Genomic DNA, 26,668 nt, shown 5'->3' with positions numbered 1-26,668 from the left:
ATAACATCAGATGAAAGTTTTTAAGATTGTGCTTAGAGTGTAATGTTATACTACTAAAGATGGCTCTACATCAGCCTAGATAATATGGCTCAACAACATTTTAAACCTAAAAAGGCAAAATTAAATTTATAACTATATATAAGATAGATATCAAATGACCAACTTTTTAATGCCTTTAACGTCCTGTAATATAAAGGGCTAGTATAGTACATCAATAAACCTGGCCTCCAATTAAAAATTCAGATAATCTTTATGTTAATGTACTTCACATGAGTGAATTCATTCATCATTGATAAATGAGGTTAAACAAGCATATAGAAACATTTAGCTGACTAAATAAAAGCACTGATTACAGTTTATACTTCCTAGATCTTGCTACACAAATAGTGATTATGATTTTGGACAAAATGCTTAATTTCTCTTAATTTCCTAACCTGTAAAACAAAGGGGTAAATTTCTAAAATTCCTCTGATTTAATAGTCTGCTTCTTCTGATTCTTTATAAGAATAAGATTCTTAGCAATACTATGCTAGACTTTCCTGGGCAGTAGACCTTCTATTTATCACTGCTAGTCTTTGCAGAGACCCTAACGGAAGATAAGTTCTTCCCACTGATGAAATGCATTAAAAGAGTTGGCTGATACAAGTTTTTCAGAGACCCACTGACAGCATCCTGCATCAACACAAAACAGGTGAGGTGTCTAAATATATGGATGCCTTTACATTGACACTTTGACTTCTGTGCTCTGATTGAAGTTATTAGGAATAAAGAATTAAGATGACTGTTACAAAAACATCATATTTGAAATTATTAACATTCATTATTTGCCTACCACTTAATTTTCAAAAGATCATTTTTATCAAAGCCCTGAGTCTGAGTTAATTTATGTAGATATTATACACTGACCCCCCCAAGTAGCCAAAGAATTACATCAAATAATTTAAAAATACATGTTTACCTGCTGTGACCATTTTACTGCTTTCTCAGTTAGGTATTTATAGACAACTGGCCTCCCAACTAAATAGGAGAGCATATAGCAGAATGAGGCACCGAGTCCAGAACACTACAAAATAACAAGAACTCATAAGCACTTTGTACTTTTCCATCTTATTCACATGGATATATATTCACCTAAGGCAAACCTCAACTAGTTTCTTTCTTTTGGGGTATGGGGTGGATACTCTGCGTAACATCTCTTGAGCAGAGCAGAAGAACCCATCTGATCTAGTCCTTTCTCTGACCAAATTATAACTAAAATGAGACCAGCTAAAACAAACTGGCACTTGTGATTAAACTTAGTGACTATATCCAAATAGTTAATGTTAGCCATTAGCCTATGAATAAAACTTCAAGAGCAATATTTTTTCAATTCCTATGCTTGAAAACACTACCTCCTGCCATGGGACTTAACTCCTTGGGCCCACCAACATTCTTGGACTATTTGAATTACAAAACAGTATAGAAAGCAAAGGCTAGAACAGAGCCTATAAATGCAATTAAGTCTATGATAACCCTGTTCTAGAAAAAGCCAAACTATAACATCTCCTTATGGAGGGACTTAACAGATATTACTGTAACATTAACCCCCTTTTAAAACTAATAAGTCTATGCTTCCAGAGACTAGTGGGACTAGGATGCCATCTGCATTCCCATCATTCTATTTAAAGTTATTTCTTTCTAGTCTCCCGATTTCATTTTATATACTTACCAAACAAACAAGAAATAAGGCTAGTGGAAAGGGATAAAGAAACCCTGAGAGTATACTGAGAAATATAGAGCCTGGAATAGCAAATGTTTGCAAGCTGTTAACTTCTAAGTTAAGGATTAAAACATAATTAAATGAATTTTTAAACCACAAATCCAACAATCCAGAAAAAAAGTATCAATACAGAAATTAGATGTTAATAAGATTATATCCATATTTCAGTATTTAAAAAAAGTAAAATTATACCCAAAGTTTAAAAAATACATGATTCTACAGCTGCAACACCTTTATAACCATTTACTAACATTATCGTAAATCAATGCTAATTAGAGTGTGTTACTAAGAGAAAACAAAGACAAATACTGAATGTGTACCAGATAGAGAGGAACTGGGCACTTCAGGGGAAGGGGGGGGGGGGGACACGGGGCAGAAAAAAAGAAAGAGAACAGAAGTCTTCAGTAATCTTGTAAATGACATGCTTCTCTAATGCACTGGTTTTTTTTTTTTTTAAAAAAGGCTCTTTTTTAAAAAAATTTATTTTTGGCTGCATTGGGTCTTCATTGCTGGGCGCAGGCTTCCTCTAGTTGTGGGGAGCGGGGGCCACTCTTTGTTGCAGTGTGCGGGCTTCTCATTGCGGTGGCTTCTCTTGTTGTGGAGCACGGGCTCTAGGCGCACGGGCTTCAGTAGTTGTGGCACGTGGGCTCAGTAGTTGTGGCTCGCAGGCTCTATAGTGCAGGCTCAGTAGTTGTGGCGCACGGGCTTAGTTGCTCTGTGGCATAGGGGATCTTCCCAGGCCAGGGCTTGAACCCAGGTCCCCTGCATTAGCAGGCGGATTCTTAACCACTGTGCCACCAGGGAAGCCCCTAATGCATTGGATTTTTACTCTCAAATATTTTTAGGAAACATGATTTCTATGGAAATACAGGTACAATATAATGTATAATAATTACTATTTCTAATTTAACTTTTGGACATTTACTTCAACTTACTACTCATTTAAAAAAGAATAAGGGTTACAAAATATAGTAAAAGTCACAAATCTTATTTTTAAAACAGAATTATGTTTTTTTCCTGCGTCTCTCTAGTTCCTAGTTTTGGCCTGGACCTCTGCATCACCCATAACGTGATTTACTTGTAAGTCAGACAGACTGAGTGAATTCCTTCAACATCTCTCCCTTCTACTTTAAAATTTCTATCTTTACCCATCCTTCCTTTTTTCCTCTAGTTCCCACTTTACTCTTGTTTTCATTTCAATCTCCTTCTTCCTGAGTTCTTTTATCTTTAACTTCTTGCTCTTGCACAGATCCTTTCTGTATAAAACCACTCAGATGCCTACACACTAAAGAAAACCTAGGCTTTTCCTTGAGCAAGGTATCCTATCCAGTTACTGCCTCTCATCTTCACTGCCTCCCTTGCAACCTGGCTTAACCATCCCTCACTCTACTGAAACCCCCTCCTGGACAAAAGTAATGACTTTTTCTCAGTAAGAATTTTCTATTGACCCTTGCATAGGATTAAACATCCTTCAGTGTAAAACTCACCTCCAGTGAACTGTATTTTTCTTCTGTGTTACAGATCATTACTTCTCTAGTTTTTCTCTTCTCCTCACCCTCAAACCTGAGATTTCTCTAACATTCTGTTAGCTAATCTCTCACTTTTCTTTGATAAATTCAGTCATTTCCATGTATACGGATGTACACATGGCTTCAAGCATATGGTGACAGATAGATAGATAGATAGATAGATAGATGATAGATAACTTTGAATTCTCTATCTCTGATTCAACTTTTCTAATCAAATACCAGTCTCAAATTTCCCAGCAGTCTACTGGATGCCTCCATTAAAAATTTAAACTTAGTTATTTCAGGGCTCTTTAGAATCTTTTAATGGAAAGTCTCAAACACATATGAAAGTAGAGAAACTAGTATTATGATGCCCTATATTCCCATATACAGCTTCAACAATTAATATACAACCAATCTGGTTTTCTCTATATACTTTACCTTTGATTATATTGAAGCAAATCCAAGACATATCATTACATGTACAACTACATTAATACCTTTAAAAGATAAGGATTCTTTTTCTTTTTAACACAACTATAATACCATTGTCAGAGATTAATTAACCAAAATTCCTATCATAAGTAGCTATTGTGTGTGCTCACAATTCCCAAGAGAGTCTTAATTTTTTTTTTTTTTGGACAGCTGGTTTGTTCAAATCAGGACAAAAAAGGTCCACACATGGTATTTGCTCTCCACAGCACTTAACTACAGGTTTGGTTCTTTTTTTTGGTCTTGTTGAAGAAACTGGGTCATTTGCAGGATTTAACAATTTCTGAACTTTGCCTATTGTATCCCTTAGGGTGGTTTAATATGTTCTTTTGTCATTTTTTTAAAATTAATTTTTATTGGCGTATAGTTGATTCACAATGTTGTGTTAGTTTCTGCTATACAGCAAAGTGAATCAGTTATACTTATACCTATATCATTCCGCTGTCATTTACCTTATAGTGTTAACAAAGCCATTCTCTCTGCATGGGGATATAATTTGACCTTAACTTTCCAGCTTTGTATAGATTTTTATTTCTTTTCTCTAACACTGAAAAATCTTGGTTCTTAATGTCATAAACATAATTAGCTATTTCCTTTACATACTATTAAGTATATATATATACACATATATATATACACATGTGTGTATATATATATACTAGATACATTAATATCACATATTTTAAAATTTCAGAACAATATAGCAACTGAAAATAGTTTAAGATTTCTTTCAAATCTTTTGTCCTTAAGATTTATCCCAGAAGGGACACACAGCCAAATTACTTTTTTCAAGGAAACAATTTGAAATAATTCTTCTAGATAGTCAAATCCCCATCAACTCAATATATTGTTAAATTTGTTTCATTTTGCTTTAGATTGTTTAATTTTTTTAAATTTTGTTAAAATATACATAACATAAAATTTACCATCTTAACCATTTTTAAGTGTATGGTTCAATAACATTAAGTACTTTCACACTGTTGTGCAAGCAATCTCCAGAACTCTTCTCATCCTGCAAAACTGAAACTCTATACCCCTTAAATAACATTCCCCCCTCCCACCTCCCCCAACTCCCTGACAACCATCCTTTTACTCTCAGTCTCTATGAATTGGGCTACTCTAGGTACTTCATGTAAGTGGAATCATATAGCATATCTTTGTGATAGGCTTAGTTTGCTTAGCATAATGTCCTTAAAGTTCATCCATGTTGTAATATGTTTCAAAATTTCCTTCCTTTTTAAGGCTGAATAATATTCCATTGTATGTATATACCACACTTTGTTTCATTCATCCATTAAAGGACACTTGAGTTGTTTCCGCCTTTTGGCTACTGTGAATAATGCTGCTATAAACATGTGTGTGCAAGTATCTCTTGAGACCCTGCTTCCAATTCTTTCAGGTATACACCCAGAAATGGGACTGCTGAATCTTATTTTTAATTTTTTGAGGAAATGCCATATTGTTTTTCACAGCAGCCAAACCATTTTATGCTCCCATCAACAGTGCACAGGGATTTCAATTTCTTCATATCCTCACCAACACTTGTTACTTTCTGGTTTTTTTTTTCTTTTTGATTAGTAGCCATCCTACTAACGGGTGTGAGGTTACTTTAGATTTTTAACATTTCTGTTTCTTTTTTCAATTTGATTTAATTGGTTTTATAATTACGTGAAATATTTATTTGGTTCTAAAGTCAAATCTATACAATAAAATACACTTAGAGAAGTTTCACTTCCATCCCTGTTTCATCTCTCTCCATAGGTAAACATTTTTATTCGTTTTTAAAAATATCCTTTCTTTTGTCATCCACAGCTCAAAAGTCCTCAACGACTATCCAATACCAAATCAATATTCTATATTCCTTAGCCTGTACTCAAACTTCTCTACAATCTGAGTGCAATGTCTAGCCTACCTTCCTAAACTTATTTCTCAAATCCTCCCCTTCTCACATCCTATATACCAACAAAATTGGGCTACTGATCACTTCCTAACCATGCCCTGTGCTTATAAGCTCTGATCTAGACTTGCTTTGTCTAGAATGACTATACCGTATCTCTACCCATAATTCCCATTATTCCAGATGGAAATAGTTGTTTTGGTTTTGAATGCTTAAAACACTAGATTGTACTTAGTATATAATTAGTACTTTCTGGTTAAATGGATGAAAGCTAAAGTTAAAATAAGTAATTATAATGTAAAAAGTAATTAACATACAAGAGTTTGAAATAGGTATTACCAATGAAAGTACTAGTACTGCACTGCTGAATACAATGGCTACTAGCTACATGTGGCTGTGGGGAAGAGACACTAAAATGTGCCAGGTCTGAACTGAGATGTGCTATGAGTGTGAAATATACACATTTTAAAGAATTGGTACAAAAAAAAGAATGTGAAATAGTAATAATTTTTATGTGGTTTCATGTTGAAATGATATCTTTGACATTTCAGTTCAAGTAAAATGTATTAAAATTAATTAAAATTAATTTATTCTCACTTTCCTTAATGTGCTAACTAGAAAATTTTTAAGCTGCATGTAGCTCACATTATACTTCTATTAATGAGCGCTGTACTTATTATACGCCCAAAGATAAGTCTTCTCTTTTGTTCACTGAGTTTAAAAAGTACCTTTTTAACACTCAGAGCTTAAGATTCCAGAGTGTAAAATAAACAGAAAATTATAAGAAAATATATAGATTTAACAAATTATCCTATAAAAAATCTAAAACAGGGGCTTCCCTGGTAGTGCAGTGGTTAAGAATCCACCTGCCAATGCAGGGGACACAGGTTTGATCCCTAGTCCGGGAAGATCCCACATGCCATGGAGCAACTAAGCCGGTGCGCCACAACTACTGAGCCTGCACTCTAGAGCCCACAAGCCACAACTACTGAGCCCACGTGCCACAATTACTGAAGCCCACATGCCTAGAGCCCAAGCTCCACAACAAGAGAAGCCACAGCAATGAAGAGTAGCCCCCGCTTGCCGCAATTAGAGAAAGACGTGCAAAGCAAAAGACCCAATGCAGCCAAAAATAAATAATAAATTAATTTTTTAAAAATCTAAAACAATGCAGAATCACTACAATACCTTAATTATTAAGCAAATAGTAACCATATGCAATAAAACCTGCTGAATTGACAATATTAACCAATGATTCATTTAAAATTGAAAAATTTAAACCAAATGTATTTTATAATAATAAACCTATTCCTATCTTTTTTTTAAAAAAAATATTTATTTAATTAATTTATTTGGTTGTGCTGGGTCTTAGTTGTTGCATGCATGTGGGAGCCAGTTCCCCGACCAGGAATCAATCCCGGGCCTCCTGCACTGAGAGCGTGGAGTCTTAACCACTGCACCACCAGGGAAGTCCCTATTCCTATACTTTTAATTCACTTTCTACAAGTCACTTTCTTTTTTCCTACTAATTTACATATGGATATTAAGACAACTAGGCTACAACATTTATTCTGCCATAGATGATCTAGATTCACTTATGCTAACTGGCTCTCTGGCCCTGTGGATGGGTATCCCCTTTATCCCTCAGCTATGAATCCTTCCAAAGCTAGGGGGCAAAATGGGGCAGAAAAAGATGACTTTCCAAAGTAAATAGAAACTATATGCCTCATTCACAAAATGTTCACAAAAACCTTACAAAAGACAAATGAAAGGGCTGAACCAAATGTTTCTTATTTGGGGAAAATTTTTTTTTTTAATGGTACGCAGGCCTCTCACTGCTGCGACCCCTCCCACTGCGGAGCACAGGCTCCGGACGCACAGGCTCTGGACGCACAGGCTCAGCGGCCATGGCTCACGGGCCCAGCCGCTCTGCGGCATGTGGGATCCTCCCGGACCGGGGCACGAACCCTTGTCCCCTGCATCGGCAGGCGGACTCCCAACCACTGCGCCACCAGGGAAGCCCTGGGGAAAATATTTTTTATGGTTAAAGTTTATAAATGCAAAATAACCTACAAGCCTAACACTTTGGTTTTTACAGATAAGTGATGAAATGGGAAGTAGGAAAAGGCAGCAGGTGTGAATTTCTTAGAACAGTCAGTATATAATTAAATTACCTTACAAATAACTGTTCCAAAGAACTGTGGAAAGACAGGTGCATAATAATCATTCTTCAAATTACCCCCAAATTTGAATTTTTCTAATAAATAGGGAGGATAATGACAAAGTGCCCACACATAGCACACTACCTAAATATAAATGTTATCTTCACCAGTTGGGTAAAGGAGTAATGTTTGTATTAGCAGCAAAAGCTATTATAACCGTACTTGTCACTAAGTTGTTTATGCCAGGAATAACTGGTCCAATGTGTTTTAAGTATACACTCAAAACATCTGCATAAGGAGGTAAATACAGGAACATCTATATGTTAAATACATAATATCTAATCCAATAAAAATCCAAGAAAATAAAATGCTATTGAATTTTATGAGAAAAAAATTTTAGCTGAAAAGTCCAAAAAACCAAAAGAAATTCAGGAAATAAGAGAGGAAGCAAGAATAGAAATATTTTGAGAGAATTAACAAAATAATTAATATGCCTTTCAGAAAGCTGATTTGGAAAAGGAAAATGATTACCTTTACAACATCAAGAGTTAATGCCGACATTTCTCCAAAGAAGATATACAGATTGCCAACAAACACATGAAAGGATGTTCAACATCACTAATCACTAGAGAAATGCAAATCAAAACTACAATGAGATATCACCTCACACCAGCCAGAATGGCCATCATCAAAAAATCTACAAACAATAAATGCTGGAAAGGGTGTAGAGAAAAGGGAACCCTCTTGCACTGTTGGGGGGAATGTAAATTGATACAACCACTATGGAGAACAGAATAGAGGTTCCTTAAAAAACTAAAAATAGAACTACCATACGACCCAGCAATCCCACTACTGGGCATATACCCTGAGAAAACCATAATTCAAGAAGAGTCATGTACCACAATATTCACTGCAGCACTATTTACAATAGTCAGGACATGGAAGCAACCTAAGTGTTCATCGACAGATGAATGGATAAAGAAGATGTGGCACATATATACAATGGAATATTACTCAGCCATAAAAAGAAATGAAATTGAGTTATTTGGTGAGGTGGATGGACCTAGAGTTTATCATACAGAGTGAAGTAAGTCAGAAAGAGAAAAACAAATACCGTATGCGAACACATATATATGGAATCTTAAAAAAAAAAATGTTCTGATGAACCTAGGGGCAGGACAGGAATAAAGATGCAGATGCAGAGACTTCCCTGGTGGTGCAGTGGTTAAGAATCCGCCTGCCAATGCAGGGGACACTGGTTTAAGCCCTGGTCCGGGAAGATCCCACATGCTGTGGGGCAGCTAAGCCCGTGCACCACAACTACTGAGCCTGCGCTCTACAGCCCGCAAGCTACAACTACTGAGCCCACATGCCACAACTACTGAAGCCCGCATACCTAGAGCCCATGTTCCACAAGAGAAGCCACTGCAATAAGAAACCTGCACACCACAAGGAAAAGTAGCCCCCACTCGCCACAACTAGAAAAAGCCTGCGCATAGCAATGAAGACCCAACACAGCCATAAATAAATTAATTAATTAAATAAATTAAAAAGATGCAGACGTAGAGAATGGACTTGAGGACACAGGGAGGGGGAAGGGTAAGCTGGGACGAAGTGAGAGAGTGGCATTGACATATATACACTACCAAATGTAAAATAGATAGCTAGTGGGAAGCAGCTGCATAGCACAGGGAGATCAGCTCCATGCTTTGTGACCACCTAGAGGGGTGGGATAGGGAGGGTGAGAAGGAGACACAAGAGGGAGGATATGGGGATATTTGTATACATATAGCTGATTCACTTTGTTATACAGCAGAAACTAACACAACACTGTAAAGCAATTATACTCCAATAAAGATGTTTAAAAAAAAAAAAGAGTTAATGTCTTTCATTAACTGAGAAGATTTGGAAAATACGTTGGATTAGAATAAAAGATACAAAAATTAGAAATTAACGTCCACAAATTGGAAGGCTAATCACCAGTTGCATAGGCAGTTTGAAAATATGTAGAAAGAAAAGCAATTTTCCTGCCTAGTTAAAATACAACATATATTTCTATATAAAACAAAGAAATACATACTAAGAACTGTAAAAAAAAAAAAATTCATATCCTTTACATGACTAGTTACTCTCATAGGATTTTTTACCAAGAAAACCATCAAATGGAAGAAAAAAATCATGAGCAAATGATTCATAACACAACATCTAGAAAAGTAAAAATTAAATACAAATTATATCTTCAAACCTAAGGGAATTTTTTTAAATTTATGGTATGGTGATTATTAATTCAAAATTATTATTTAAATTAAGACAATCAATTAACTAATAAAATAATCCTAAATAAAATGATTATCTTGAATAATACAAAGGAAAGAAAAAAAGTTTATAACTGAAATAAGCAGAAAATAGAAAAACTGGTAATAAATATTCAGAAATGACAACTGACATGAAGAGAAAGGATTAAAGTGAGAATTTTTTCATTCTCATTTTTCAATATTTTATTTAAGGTTATACTGCATTAAAAATTTTTAAAAGGAAAAATAGTTACGTATAACTGAGCAGCAGATCTTTTAAAACCTTTTTCTTAAACAAAACTAGAAAACATTCTTCAGTTAAAAGGATACAAAATATATGTAGCAAAATAAGCTACAAGTACTTGAACATAAAAGGTGTCCTTATATTTGGATAAAACTTTTCCTAGAGCCTTGGCATCATCCATATCTCTGGGAACCTTCATATTCATTCTTTCTTCTCTAAAGAAATAAAGTGAAAAAAAATTTTAAATAGAGATTTGCCAAGATAATTCATATCAAAGTCAAGTTCAAAACATGAAGTTCTATCCAAAATGATTTGATGCCTTGATCTGTAATATGCTAAGCATAAATTCACAAAATTTAAGTTCAAAGTCTATAAATTATTTGTTTTTTAATGTTTTAATATAATTTCATGAGATATGTAATCCATTTGAAAATTCAGGATGACCCCAACTAAAGGTTAAAAAGCATTTGCTCAAACACTGGAGTAAATTTTGAATTAAGAAATGAACCACTGATGTTAGCATATCTAAAACATACTGAACATCATTTTGGGTAATCCTCATGATAAACTGAAGTCAATAACCAATTACAACTGAAATTAAGTAAAAATTTCAATGAATTTACAGTTCACATCTTTTCTTGAATATCCCAGCTCAAAGTTCAGATAAAAACTTAAAACACTTGTCACTTTCTATTAATTTTACTTTATATTTGGTGCCTTGTTTGGAACTGAATGTTCTGTTTATAAAAGCCCCAAATAATCATCTTTGTGTTTAATGTATATTGTACCCATTTATTGTACCCATTTGTTTACATGATGAAATTTAACTAACCTTGCAAAACAATGATAGAATGTTGTTTAAGTCCTATAAAAATAGCAGGTGAACTAAAATGGGTTTTCTCATTTATAAATTTAAAAGCTTAAAAAAGCTCTTTATAGGCGTGTGCATGCATCTCACACATATACACACACCGAAAGAAATAGGCAGAATATAAAAGATTTATAACAGCATATTATTATACGAAAGTGTTATATTTCTTAGAGCAGATTGGGATCCAAAACAACCTTAATCTACACTCTATATTCTTTCCCTCCTTCAGTCAGCTCTTTATTTCCTACTCCTTTGATTAAAAAGAGAAAAGATCTAAAATTCAATGATACTAATATTAACATAACAATATAACATGCTGTCCTCCCAAAGGCATTTACATTCACGTAAGAAATCAAAGTATTAAAATAAAAATAAGTTTAACTATAAAATTTCAAGCATAAGAAAGTGTTAATGAAAGAAATTTAGAGGAAACAGGAACTTCCTTATACCCTGAAATCACATTTCACAGTTATCCATCACCACACCAAGCTGGCCCTGGTTGAAAGTCTAACTACATTTTAGTAGTCTCTGATGTAATCTATGATTACCCAAGGGTGTTGTTATTGTGGTTGAATAACCCAGGGATATTTAATCCTCATAAAGTATGTGTCAGGTCTATAATCTTTTCCCTAAAATTCAAAAAGCTCTGAAAACCAAAAGTTCTTTATAATCTGTCAGCAAAAATTGACCCACACTTATATACAGTTTTTCATAGTCTTCTATAATACAGGTTTCACTGTAAAAATATTAATTTGATTATGGGGTGCTACCCCAGATCCTGCTGGAGATACTACATAACATACAGTATTTATTCCATGTTATCTTTCCAAAATAGAAAAGTTCTAAATTCTGAAATACGTTTCACTCCCAAGGTTTTTGTTATGGAATTGTGGCTGTATACTAGATAGACAAGTTTTTCTACAAAGTGCATTTGACAGTGAAAAGTACCTATTCAAACCATGTCATTTCTATAAAACAGGGAAGAGAAAAAGAGCTAGGAGACAGAGATGTGGTGCGGAAGTAAATGGATGAATAGAGGCAGACAAAAAATGGTGACACGGAAAAGTAGGAAGGGAGAAAACAGGGATGGAAAAAGGGATAAAGCAGAGAAAAAGAGCATCAGTATTTCTCAAACTGCAGGTCAATATCTATTATGGACTGCAATATAAATTTACTTGGTCACTACTAACATTAAAAAATAATATGCAATAAATTTATTAATGTGGCTATGTTTTTCAACATAGCCATTAGAAAGATGCCTTAATTAGAGGAGCAGAGCTAGGAGAACCTTGCATAGAAAATCAAGAAACATATTTGGAAAGAAGTATTTAAATTACAGTGTCAATATGAACTTGCTACAAGCCATGAGAGCTGACATACAATTATTATGCCAGTTCTGTTCCTTAAATTAGTTGAACTTTCAATGCACGTTCATCTCTATAAATGTCTAGACATTTTCCACTTCTTTCAGTATACTTACTCACTAAGCTGAGGAAAATTTTTATATACCAAAAACATAACAAAAGCTGCAGATAAGAAAATGGACACCAATATAAGAAGCGACATTCTTGCTGACCCAGCTTCTGCACAGGCTTTCTCTGAAAAGAAAAAAAAAATTATAATTAAGATAAATATAGAGGAAGACAGTATTCCAAGCCAGTAAATAATTTCCTGAAAGGTTTTCCTCCCAAGAAACTGTTCACACTTTTGCCCAAAACACTGTAACATTAAATTTTAAATACTACCATATTTGATGTTTATTAACTGGCCATAGTTCTTTGAAGGGATATATGCATTTTAGAAGCACAGAAAAACAGAACACCAGAATTTGTAGCACTGATTTGTTGATAAGCCAAAGGGGAAAAAAGGGCATTGCTCTAAATGATATCACTGACTTTCAATTTTATATATCTATATTGGGAGATAACAGCATAGGCAGAATGGCCTCTTAAGAAAAATGAGGTAATCTGGCAATTACTTCAAACTGTCATGAGAAAGAACCCACAGATTCACTAATGCAACTGATGAATGTTACACTTTCTCTTTACACCAAGGGCTTCAGGATATAGTTGAACCTCAAATGTTTTGGGTGGCTCTGTCTGTGACTCCAAGAATGGGAGAATATGTTTGCATTCTCCAACAAGGTAATCTTAGTGTTATCTTAAAAATCATATGCAAGTGGTCGGAGTCAAGATGGTGGAGTAGGAGAACACTGAGTTTGCATCTCCTCACAACTAGGGCACCTACCGGGTGATGGTGGGGGACTTTGGACACCTAAGGGAACAGGAGGAACCTGCGAGCGACCAGGTAGGACATGGGGGGGAGCGAGGGGGGAGGAGAAGTGGAGGCAGGAGGGACTGGCACCCCTGAGGGGCGCCTGGGGGAGAGGAAGGGTTCCCACGCCCGTAGGGGCCCACTCACAGGGAGAGGATCAATGGGGATGGGGAGAGACCGTCAGGGGATCAGAGGATTGGAAGGGAACGTGGCCAGCGTTTCCCCCACCCACTCAGGCCCCAGGGAGCCTGATGAGGTCCCAGGGCTGATCCTCCACCCTCCGAGGCCCCCTCCATCTGCGTGGGTCCTGGGGGTGTGAGAGGGAGGGGGAGAGGAAAAGTAGAGGCGAGATGGGACCAGTGCCCCGAGGGGTGGCTGGGGGGGGAGGGGAGGGGTTCCCACGCTCGGGAGGTGGGCACTGAGGAGGGGCACACGGAGGGCACACTGTGATCCCCTACCCACAGGAAGGGGATCAGTGGGGACAGGGAGGGAACCTCAGAGGATCAGAGGGAACTTGGCCAGTACTGCCCCTGCCCACTTGGGTCCCAGCAAGCCTGCCGGGGCCCCAGGCCTGAGCCTCCACTGTGAGGCCCCCTCCAGCTGTGCTGAGCCTAACCCCCGCCCCCCACCCCCCAGGGCTTTTCCAGTCCTGAGCCTAGGCCCTGCCCCTGCCTAAGTCTGCCCCTCCCCCAGCCTAAGTCTGCCCCTCCCCCACAGCCAAGGCCTTTTCCTGCTTTTATTCTTTTTCTTTTTTTCTTTTTGCTATTATGGTTCTGTTTTACTGTGTTGCTATTTCATTTTTATTTGTATTTTATCTACTATATTTCTTATCTTTCTAACTTTATTTCTTTTTTATTCTTTGTTATTGTTCTGCTCCTTTGTTTTTTTTTGGCCACACACCAGGTGGCTTGCAGGATCTTGGTTCACAGGCTGGGGGTTAGGCCTGAGCTCTTGTGGTGGGAGCACCGAGTCCAAACCACTGGCCTAACAGAGAACCTCAGACCCCAGGAATATTAATCAGAGTGAGGTCTCGCAGAGGTCCTCATCCCCACACCAAGAGCCAGCTCTACCCAGCTGCCTGCAAACTCCAGTGCTGGAAATCTCAGGTCAAACAACCAGTAAGACAGGAACACAGCCCCAACCATCAAAAATAATGAGACGACAAAAAAATATGTTACAAACGAAGGAACGAGGCAAAAACCTACAAGACCAAAAAATGAAGAGGAAACATGAAACCTACCTGAAAAAGAATTCAGAGTAATGATAGTAAAGATGATCCAAAATCTTGGAAATAGAATGGAGGCACGGACCGAGAAAATACAAGAAATGTTTAACAAAGACCTAGAAGAACTAAACAATAAACAAGCAGTGATGAACAACACAGTAACTAAATGAAAAATACACTAGAAAGAATCAATACCAGAATAACTGAGGCAGAAGAACAGATAAGTGACCTGGAAGATAGACTGGTGGAAATAATTGCTGAAGAACAGAATAAAGAAAAAAGAATGAAAAGAATTGAGGACAGTCTCAGAGACCTCTGGGACAACATTAAATGCACAAACACTGGCATTACAGGGGTCCCAGAAGATGAAGAAAAAGAGAAAGGGTATGAGAAAATATTGGAAGAGATCATAGTTGAAAACTTCCCTAACATGGGAAAGGAAATAGCCACCCAAGTCCAGGAAACGCAGAGAGTCCCATACAGGATAAACCCTAGGAGAAACACACCAAGACACATATTAATCAAATTGACAAAAATTAAATTCAAAGAAAAAATATTAAAAGCAGCAAGGGAAAACCAACAAATAACATACAAGGGAATCCCCATAAGGTTATCAGCAGATTTTTCAGCAGAAACTCTGCAGGCCAGAAGGAAGAGGCAGGATATATTTAAAATGTTGAAAGGGGAAAACCTACAACTAAGATTACTGTACCCAGCAAGGATCTCATTCAGATTTAACGGAGAAATCAAAAGCTTCACAGACAAGTAAACGTTAAGAGAATTCAGCACCACCAAACCATCTCTACAACAAATGCTAAAGGAACTTCTCTAGGCGGAAACACAAGGAAAGAAAAAGATCCACAGAAACAAACCCAAAACAGTTATAAAATTGTAACAGGAACATACATATTGGTAACTACCTTGAATGTAAATGGATTAAATGCTCCAACCAAAAGACACAGACTAGCTGAATGGATACAAAAACAAGGCCCATATATATGCTGTCTACAAGAGACCCACTTCAGACCTAGGGAAACATACAGACTGAAAGTGAGGGAATGGAAAAAGATATTCCATGCAAACTGAAATCAAAAGAAAGCCGGAGTAGCATTACTCATATCAGATAAAATAGATTTTAAAATAAAGACTGTTACAAGGGATAAGAAAGGACACTACATAATGATCAAGGGATCAATCCAAGAAGAAGATATAACAATTATAAATATTTATGCACCCAACATAGGAGCACCTCAATACACAAGGCAAATGTTAACAGCCATAAAAGGGGGAATCGACAGTAACACAATAATAGTGGGGGACTTTAACACCTCACTTACACCAATGGACAGATCATCCAGACAGAAAATAAATAAGGAAACACAAGCTTTAAATGACACAACAGACCAGATAGATTTAATTGATATTTATAGGATATTCCACCTGAAAGCAGTTGAAAACACTTTCTTCTCAAGTGCACATGGAACATTCTCCAGGATAGATCACATCTTGGGTCACAAATCAAGCCTCGGAAAATTGAAGAAAATTGAAATCGTATCAAACATCTTTTCTGACTACAACGCTATGAGATTAGAAATCAATTACAGGGAAAAAACTGTAAAAAACACAAATACATGGAGGCTAAACAGTGCGCTGCTAAATAACCAAGAGATCACTGAAGAAAGTAAAGAGGAAATTAAAAAACACACAGAAATGAATGACAACAAAAACATAACAACCCAAACCTATGGGATGCAGCAAAAGCAGTTCTAAGAGGGAAGTTTATAGCAATTCAATCTCACCTCAAGAAACAAGAAAAATCTCAAACAATCTAACCTCACACCTACAGCAACTAGAAAAAGAAGAACAAAGAAAACCCAAAGTTAGTAGAAGGAAAGAAATCATAAAGATCAGAGCAGAAATAAATGAAATAGAAATGAAGAAAACATTAGCAATGATGAATAAAACTAAGTTAGTTCTTTGAGAAGGTAAACAAAATTGATAAACCTTTAGCCAGACTTACCAAGAAAAAAGAGAGGGGACTCAATAAAATTGAAATGAGGGACTTCCCTGGTGGTGCAGTTGTTAAGAATCTGCCTTCCAATGCAGGGATCGATCCCTGGTCAGGGAACTAAGATCCCACATGCTGCGGGGCAACTAAGCCCACGTGCTGAAACTACTGAGTCCACACACCACAACTAGAGACCCCACGTGCTGCAAAAAGAGAGAAGCCCATGTGCCGCACCTAGAGAAGCCCATGCGCCACAACGAAGAGCCCGCACGCTGCAACAAAAGATCCTGCATGCTGCAACAAAGATCCTGTATGCCACAACTAAGACCTGACATAAATAAATAAATAATTTTTTAAAAAATAAAAATTTAAAAAATTAGAAATGAAAAAGGAGAAATTACAACTGACACCGCAGAAATACAAAGGATCATAAGAGACAACTACAAGCAACTCTATGCCAATAAAATGGACAACCTGGAAGAAATGGACAAATTCTTGGAAAGGTACAACTTTCCAAGACTGAACCAGGAAGAATTAGAAAATATAAACAGACCTATCACAAGTAATGAAATTGAAACTGTAATTACAAATCTTCCAACAAACAGAAGTCCAGGACCACATGACTTCACAGGCGAATTCTATCAAACATTTAGAGAAGAGCCAACACCTATCCTTCTCAAACTCTTCCAAAAAATTGCAGAGGAAGGAACATTCCCAAACTCATTCAACAAGGCCACCATCACCCTGGTACCAAAAGCAGGCAAAGATACCACAAAAAAAGAAAAGTACAGGCCAATATCACTGATGAAAATAGACGCAAAAATGCTCAACAAAATACTAGCAAACAGAATCCAACAACACGTTAAAAAGATCATACACCATGATTAAGTGGGATTTATCCCAGGGATGCAAGGCTTCTTCAATATATGCAAATCAATGTGATACACCATATTAACAAATTAAAGAATAAAAACCATATGATCATCTCAATAGATGCAGAAAAAACTTCTGACAAAATTCAACACCCATTTATGATAAAAACTCTCCAGAAAGTGGGCATACAGGGAACCTACCTCAACATAATAAAGGCCATATACAACAAACCCACAGCAACCATCATTCTCAATGGTGAAAAACTGAAAGTATTTCCTCTAAGATCAGGAACAAGACAAGGATGTCCACTCTCACCACTATTACTCAACATAGTATTGGGAGTCCTAGCTAGAACAATCAGAGGAGGAAAAAGAAATAAAAGGAATACAAGTTGGAAAAGAAGAAGTAAAACCATCACTGTTCGCAGATGACATGGTAGTATACATAGAGAATCCTAAAGATGCCACCAGAAAACTACTAGAACTAATCAATTAATTTGGTAAGGTTGCAGGATACAAAATTAACACACAGAAGTCTCTGGCACTCCTATACACTAACAACGAAAGATCAGAATGAGAAATTAAGGAAACAATTCCATTCACCACTGCAACAAAAACAATAAAATACCTAGGAATAAACCTACCTAAGGAAGCAAAAGACCTGTACTCAGAAAACTATAAAACACTGATGAAAAAAATCAAAGATGACACAAACAGATGGAGAGATATACCATGCTCCTGGATTGTTAGAATCAATACTTTGAAAATGAATATACTACCCAAAGCAGGCTATAGGTTCAATGCAATCCCTATCAAAGGCATTTTTCACTGAATTAGAACAAAAAATTTTACAATTTGTATGGAAACACAAAAGACCCCAAATAGCCAACGCAATCTTGAGAAAGAAAAATGGAGCTGGAAGAATCAGGCTCCTCAACTTCAGACTCTACTACAAAGCTTCAGTAATCAAGAAAGTATGGTACTGGCACAAAAAAACAGAAATGTAGATCAATGGAACAGGATAGAAAGCCCAGAGATAAATCCACGCACATCTGATCACCTTATCTTTGATAAAGGAGGCAACCATATAAAATGGAGAAAAGGCAGCCTCTTCAATAAGTGGTGCGGGGAAAACTGGACAACTACATGTAAAAGAATGAAATTAGAACACTACCTAACACCATACACAAAAGTAAACTCAAAATGGGTTAAAGACCTAAATGTAGGACTGTACATTATAAAACTCTTAGAGGAAAACCACTCACAGCAAGATCTTCTATGACCCACCTCCTAGAGTAGTGAAAATAAAAGCAAAAATAAGCAAGTGGGACCTAATTAAAGTTAAAAGCGTTTGCACAGCAAAGGAAACCATGAGCAAGATGAAAAGACAACCCTCAGAATAGGAGAAAATATTTGCAAATGAATCAACAAAGGATTAATCCCAAAATATACAAACAGCTCATGCAGCTCAATATCAAAAAAACAAACCACCCAATCCAAAAATGGGCAGAAGACCTAAATAGACATTTCACCAAAGACATACAGATGGCCAAGAGGCAACATGAAAAGGTGCTCAACATCACTAATTATTAGAGAAATCAAACCTACAATGAGGTTATCGCCTCACACCAGTCAGAATGGCTATCATCAAAAAATCTACAAACAATAAATGCTGGAGAGGTGTGGAGAAAAGGGAACCCTCCTACACTGTTAGTGGGAATGTAAATTGATACAGCCACTATGGAAAACGGTACGGAGGTTCCTTAAAAAACTAAAAATAGAACTACCATATGACCCAGCAATCCCATTACCGGGCATATACCCTGAGAAAACCATAATTCAAGAAGTTACATGCACCCCAATGTTCACTGCAGCACTATTTACAATAGCCAGGACATGGAAACAACCTAAACGTCCATCAACAGATGAATGGATAAAGAAGATGTGGTACATATATATAATGGAATATTACTCAGCCATAAAAAGAAATGAAATTGGGTCTTTGTAGAGATGTGGATGGACCTAGAGTCTGTCATACAGAGTGAAGTAAGTCAGAAAGAGAAAAACAAATATCGTATATTAACGCATATATGTGGAATCTAGAAAAACGGTACAGATGAACCTATTTGCAGGACGGGAATAGAAATGCAGACATAGAGAACAGACGTGTGGACACAGGCAGGGAAGGGGAGGGTGGGATGAACTGGGAGATTAGGTCTGACATAAATACACTACCATCTGTAAAATAGATAGCTAGTGGGAACCTGCTATAAAGCACAGGGAGCTCAGCGAGGTGCTCTGTGATAACCTAGATGGGTGGGAAGTGGGGGGGTCCAAGAGGAAAGGGATATATGTATACATATAGCTGATTCACTTCATTGTACAGCAGAAACTAACACAACATTGTAAGGCAATAATACTCCAATAAAAAAAAATTTAAATAAAGACTTCAGTAGGTAACAGTCCTCTTAAATTAAAAATTAAACAAGACATTTTGCATGGCAACTCTAAAATTTAACTACAATATTTTTCTTCCCATCATTAATTCACAAGTCCTAAGTAAGGAGTCTGAGGAGAGAAAGGTGTGGACTTAACTGGACTACAGACCACCACCCTAAACCTTCCTTGAGTACACATCTCTCTGATTGCTACTTGTTGCCTTACAGTTGGATGATGAAATATATAGACATTTGTTGAACAAAATTAACCTCCAAGTTTAACTCGATACCTATTTTTTTCATTCTCTGAAAGGAAAACTTTTTCAAGCATTGTACTCAGCATAATGTAAACACAAGAAAACAGCTAATAATGCAATAAAACTAAGTGAGTCAATTTTGAAGCTCTCCATTCTTTCACACAAACTTGGAAATAGGGAATGTTCCCTATTATGATTCCACAATTCTTTTTTAATATAGTTCTAATAAATCTAGAGGCTAGCACGTAATTCATTTAGTTCTGAACAGAGATAAAAGTTATAAACTTGGGAATTCCCTGGCTGTCCAGTGGTTAGGACTCCACACTTCCAATGCTGGGGGCCCAGGTTCGATCCCTGGTCAGGGAACTAAGATCCCGCAAGTCCAAGGTGCAGCCAAAAAAAAAAGAAAGGTTATAAACCTTGCTTTAATGATTCAACATCTGAATGTGTAACATACACATTTATAATGTGCATCCTCCTTCTGGCTGCATTAGACACAAGTTATTTAGCATTTAGAGCCACCCACAACAGTGCTTTATACATTCATTAACCTCCAAATCTTCCATCATACTAATTCCCATTCTCAATTATCCCATTATCTGTTTTCCAACCTCCTCCCAGGCCAAAGGTACAGCTAGAGAAAGATCATTGTGCTCTCCTGGCTTACAAGTTCATATGCTTCCTGCTTTTCTATCGTCAATTAAGGTTATCACTGGCAAACTATAATCCTTTTACAGTACCCTCCAAAAGGGCTATTTCAAGTCTTCAAGCCTTTAATTCTACTTCCCCCTATTCTCAACCAATGAGGCTGTCTCCATACTTTAGAGAGCTTCCCAATCTCTACCTCAAGATCTGTTCATGAAATTATCTCCACTTCCCTCTTTCCCCTTATCTTTGCATCAAATGCCAACACACTTCCTTGCAGATCTTGCTCTCAGAATTATCTCATCTCCATTCACTGAATATCTCTAATTCTTCCCACTAACAAGCAACTCTTCTCTAACTTCTAATATGCATATATCTACCCTGAAAAATCAAAACTTAACCTTAATGCCCCTGTAGTAGCTCTCTATTTCTTATAACTTTCATATCAATACCTTTTGAAAAGCAAAATCTTTATATCTACAAGATTTTAGGAATCACTCTTACTGGTCATCTAGTCCACTAGTTCTAGACCTACAGAATCCTACCATTCTAATAGGTAGGAGGAAGCAAAAGACCCATCTCCCCTGAGGACACAGTTTACAGGAACTCTAACAAGGATTTCAGAGTTCCTTTTTTTAAAAATTTATTTGGCTGCATGGGGTCTTAGTTGTGGCACACAGGCTCTTTGTTGCAGCACGTGGGATCTTGTGTGGCGCGCGAGCTTCTCTAGTTGCAGCAAGTGGGCTTCTCTCTAGTTGTAGCGTGCGGGCTCCAGAGCACATGGGCTCAGTAGTTGCACTGCGCAGGCTCCAGGGTGCCCGGGCTCAGTAGTTGCAGCACACGGGCTTAGTTGCCCCACGGCACGTGGGATCTTAGTTCCCCAACCAGGGATTGAACCCACATCCCTTGCACTGTAAGGCAGATTTTTAACCACTGGACCACCAGGGAATTCCCTCTAACAAGTTTTTTATGGTTACAAGAATCTATTGTAACATTTTTGGAAGTAAATTTTATTTCAAGAGCTTAAAATTTTTTAAATTATGTATTAATAATCAAAAATGGTAGTATCATCAAGTATAAATTTAAACAGTTAAAATAACTTTTTTATAAAATATAAAGAATTAACCATTAAAAAAACACACAGAGAGAAAGCATGTTTGCAGGCAGCAGAAGAAAGAGCACTACCTATCTTGTATAAAAGCTCATTCTCTGATATTTATGCCCTGCATCTCTGCTACCATTCAACCCACACAGCCTCACTATCATCAACCACTTTCAGGCACTTCCCCTATTCAGCGAAGACTAAGCCAAGCTTCAAGCAAACTTTTCATAATCCTAAAAGATACATCTATTTAGATGATTCACCCAGCCTCAAAGTTCTTATACTTTCATTTCTATTCAACTTTAGCCACCCACTTCCAGTGGTACACTAAGTTCTTACACCACCTGAGACTGCCCTATCTTGGATATTTTAAATTCCAACTTGCCATTCCTTGATCATCTTTATTCTTTCATGAGCTTAACACCTCCATTTTCTCCCTCTGTTGGGCTCCTCACTTCTCTTCCTTCTATGCCCAGCCTGGACTCCATGGTGTATGCAGCAGCACCTCTGATTAGAATCCTCACTCTTTCCTTATAGCTAATCTAACCCAAAATCAGTGTTTCAAGCTTACTTTCTTCATTCCTATACCAAGATGGTTGAGCACAAGTAAAGAAAAATCATGAGTGACCCATCACAGAAATCCACGTCTATGGGAAAACTGACTTAGCCTCATTTCTACTCCCTTTTTTTAGGTGTTGAACATGAATCAGTCTGAGCCAATTAGGTAATTCTTACCCTCTGACAACAGTGATAGGTTCAGGGATAAGCTTTTGATCTGAGGCAATCTAATCAGAGTTAATATCTAGATTTGTATTGCTAATACTTAGAAAAAGATTCTCAAAATTATCAAGGAAGCATTTAGCTTACCTGGACCTTCAAGAGGAATCAACCTTAAGGTAAAGCTAATATCAGGTAAGCAAAACAAGATATGAAAGAAATCTGATCCTGATGATATCACTGAGCCACTGGTCCCAGACTGAAGCCAGTGAATCCCACTTAATCTCTCAACTTTCTGGTTATATGAACCAATAAACTTCCTTTTAGCAAAGCTTTCGATTGTGTTTTCTACTGATTACAAGCAAAAGAATCCTGATATATAATATCTGGGTTGAGACTGACATCAACACATCATACTAATACCTTGGTTGATGTCCAAATGCCAATTTTAGTCTTAGTTCCCAGTTATCAGTAATCAGAGCTTTCTTCTTCTTCCTCTAAGCCAGTACCTAGCTCATAGCAGATGCTCAAAGGATATTTGTTGAACCACATTAGCAAGGCAGAACCTAGAACAGGCATCTGAGAGGGATATATTATCCAATTTTGAACAATACTGCCTCCTAAGAGCTGTAAAACCAACTTCAAGACAGTGTTTCCCAAACATTTTTGGCTGCTTTCCACAATAAGCAGTGTATTTTATATCATGATCTGATACACACAAAATCTATATAATTGAAAACTAAATTCAAAGAATACTTACCCCCTACTACATGCAAAGAACTCTGCTATTTTCTCTTCCATTTTTTTAAATGGCTCATGATTACCCATCAAATTCATTTCACACCGCTCACAAAGGTATGACCTATATATTGGAAAATGTGGTCCTAGGAGTTCTCTTAAATCAAAATGGGGAACTTCTATGATTTGCGAGTAAAAAGATCAGCCAGGGCAAACAACAAAAGAAAATAAAACACCTGGTCCAGGTACCCTTGCACACAGAGTAGGTCAAGAGCCTCTCAAGTAGTAATACCTCTTGTCTCTCACCCTTTCTAATCATGCAAGAATTAGACTTTCAGTGTTATTGCCTTGCTCAAATCATCACAGCGGTCCTCAGTAAGACTCAGACATCGGACTAGAGTCAAGGCAAGGAATCCACTAAATGTACCAAACACTGCAATGTGAGGTGTAAAATATTTCAAGCATACACACAATGACAACTATTTGTCAAAATTATGTAGATGTATCAGTTAATAAAAATACAAATTTATTTAAAAATACAAATACATGGAATTTATAGAAACACTCTATTACCATGTATTTCTCAAGAGTTAATAAAAATTTTTTTCTCTAAAACCTTTCCTTTTCTGAATAAATAAAAATTAAAAAAAGAAATCCTCTACTACTGACAAGTTTATCTCTTTATAGACACACACAAAAGGTTCACACTAACTAACCTTCAAGCCTAATGTTTCCCCCACCCAGAATCCTTTTCTGTTCTCTCTACTAACCCAAACCCTACTTCTCTATGAAGGCGTGCCTTCACATCTCTTCCCTCTGTCTTCCTATAGATCTGTAGACCACAGAAGTCATTTGACAGCATCACAAAAATAACTTTGTTGAATGTGTTGTTCAAATGTTAAAATACAAGAAACAATTGTAAAAGCACTTTGGCAGTTTCAAGGTCTTATTTTCTGAACAGCTTAAGGTTAAAAAAATAATAATAATAATAATAAAATAATTGACTGCTATCCCAAACCGAATGACAATCTTTAGGGATGTTCTATCTGGACACCATGGAAAATACTTCCTAAGTATTTTCCTATCTGGAAAATACTTTTTCAGGAAGCCCTTAGATTACTGTCATTCTCAGTTGCAGCATCATCAAAACAAGGTTACTATCATTTACAGTGGATTTATACTTTGACAACACTTCATTTCTGGTTTTTGAAGTTATTTGGCTCTATTGTCTATAAGGTGTAAAAATATCCAAATATATAAAGCTGAAAGACCCAAATTAGACTGGAGACATTTTATTTGAAAATAAAATACCATTTTCTGCAAGACGTTTTCTAAATTTTTCATGTTTTAAATTTGATTCAAAAAATTTCAGCTGATGGGAATTCCCTGGCGGTACGGTGGTTAAGGACTCGGCACTTTCACTACCAGGACCCGGGTTCAATCCCTGGTCAGGGAACTAAGAGCCACACTGCATGGCCAAAAAAAAAAAAAAAAAATTTCAGCTGAATGTTAAACATATTATATCCATATATAAATATATTTTTAAAGTGTATAATACTTTACTGATGACTATAGTTACAATGTCGCTAGACACTCTTAAAAGACCCTCTCTTTACCCATCACTGGTGGTGGAACACATCAGTGTGAGTAAGATGCAGACAACTTAATGGGCATTTGTTAGGATTTCTCCAAGTTTATGGGCTTTGAAAGCATTTAGGAGCTTAAATCACTTCAACTGCTGAAAAGCAATGAAAACTCTACGCCCAGATGAAATCAAAGTATTTAGTTTCTGGGTACACTTTTTTCTTAAAATAATATTTGAGGCCTTGAGAAATGCCAGGATGGCGTAGTGGAAAAAAAGCTTGAGAATAAGAGATCTTAGCTATAATAGTAATTGCTAACATTTATTCAGCCTTCACTTCACATAAGCCAAACATTACACTAAATCCTTTATGTGAATTATTTTGTTTAATCCACGCATCAATCTTAAATAGATATTACTATTATTAATATTATCACCATCCCCACTGTACAGTTCAGATACTGAGCTTTTGAAGGATAACAAGTCCAAAGTCGTAAGTGGTAGAGCAGGGACGCAAACCCAAGTGTTCTTGCTACCTCGAAGCGGCACCTGGATGTAGTTAAATCCTTGCTTTTAGCCAATACTTCACTAATCTGGCTTTCTGACTTTGTGCAAGTTATATATCCACTCTGGACCTCAGTTTTCTCATCTGTAAAAATAAATCAACGAATGCTAATGTTCCTTCCAGTTCTGCCTAACTTCAATATTATCAATCTTACAATCTCCCTGAGCGTCAACCAGCCAGTGTCATTCCTTCTTCTAATTGAACTCAACTAAAAAAGCATTTACGAACCCACTAGGTGTCCGGCCTTGTGGTAGGCCGTAGCTTAGGTCCCCGACTCTGCTCCCGCCACTAGATGCCAACAGGCCCCCTTTCCACCCGCAAATCCCCTGAACCCGCTGGGGTCCTTTCTCCTCCGAAGCCCCTCCCGGCACACTCCCGCCCCTGGGCCAGCCCCAGCTCTGGCTCCCAGAAGAGCTCACCCTTCAGGTGGTTTCCGCTGCCTGGCGCCGAGGGACCCCGCGGCCCCGCTGCCTTGTCCCCCGGAGGGGTCGCATGGAGTGCCCCCGTCTGCGACCTTTCGACAACTCTGCCTTTCGTCATGGCTGCTGCAGGGAAGGTGGAGGAAGCGGGGTGATGCCGCGGCCCCTTAACAACAACTACGCGGCAGGCTCTTTACAACACCCAGGGGCCACAGCCACAGCCACTTCCGGGACGACGACCTCACCTGAAACGACCTCAGGCCCGCAAGCACAGTAACACTAAACCGGGCCCCGCAGCGCCTACTCGGACTAGGCTCCGCCCCGCACCGCCCCCGAGGATAGCGCGCTCGCGCCCGCCCAGTAACCGCGAGACTAGCCAGGGTCCCCTTCCGCCCCACTTGCTGCCCCGCCCCGCTTCATGACTGCGCGGAGCATGCGCAGTCACGGTACCGGAGTCCGCGGGTGTGATTCAGAGACGCAGGCATCCAACGCGCAGCTCTAATTATCCGGAAGTGCGATCTCAGAGACTGTAATGCCTTTGTCCTGGCGACCGGAAGTGCCCGGGAATGATTAGTTGGAGTTTCGTGGTGGATGCTGAT

General features: G+C 37.6%; 1 protein-coding gene across 1 annotated transcript in view; it reads right to left on the bottom strand.

Annotated features, from left to right (window-relative positions):
• Positions 1-26,456, bottom strand: part of TMEM41B (transmembrane protein 41B) — a 30,563-nt gene extending 4,107 nt beyond the window's left edge. Inside the window, exons 1-6 of the mRNA XM_067749947.1 lie at positions 26,315-26,456; positions 26,070-26,195; positions 12,708-12,825; positions 10,443-10,571; positions 1,709-1,802; positions 959-1,063 (exon numbers count right to left, since the gene is read on the bottom strand). Coding sequence (XP_067606048.1) covers positions 959-1,063; positions 1,709-1,802; positions 10,443-10,571; positions 12,708-12,825; positions 26,070-26,190 — 567 coding nt within the window. The 5' untranslated portion in view covers positions 26,191-26,195; positions 26,315-26,456. The remainder of the gene's footprint in view (positions 1-958; positions 1,064-1,708; positions 1,803-10,442; positions 10,572-12,707; positions 12,826-26,069; positions 26,196-26,314) is intronic.
• Positions 26,457-26,668: the final 212 nt, after the last annotated feature.

This window comes from Pseudorca crassidens, chromosome 9 (assembly GCF_039906515.1).
Source record: "Pseudorca crassidens isolate mPseCra1 chromosome 9, mPseCra1.hap1, whole genome shotgun sequence".
NCBI lineage: Eukaryota > Metazoa > Chordata > Mammalia > Artiodactyla > Delphinidae > Pseudorca > Pseudorca crassidens.
This window is presented reverse-complemented; position numbering and strand designations above follow the sequence as displayed.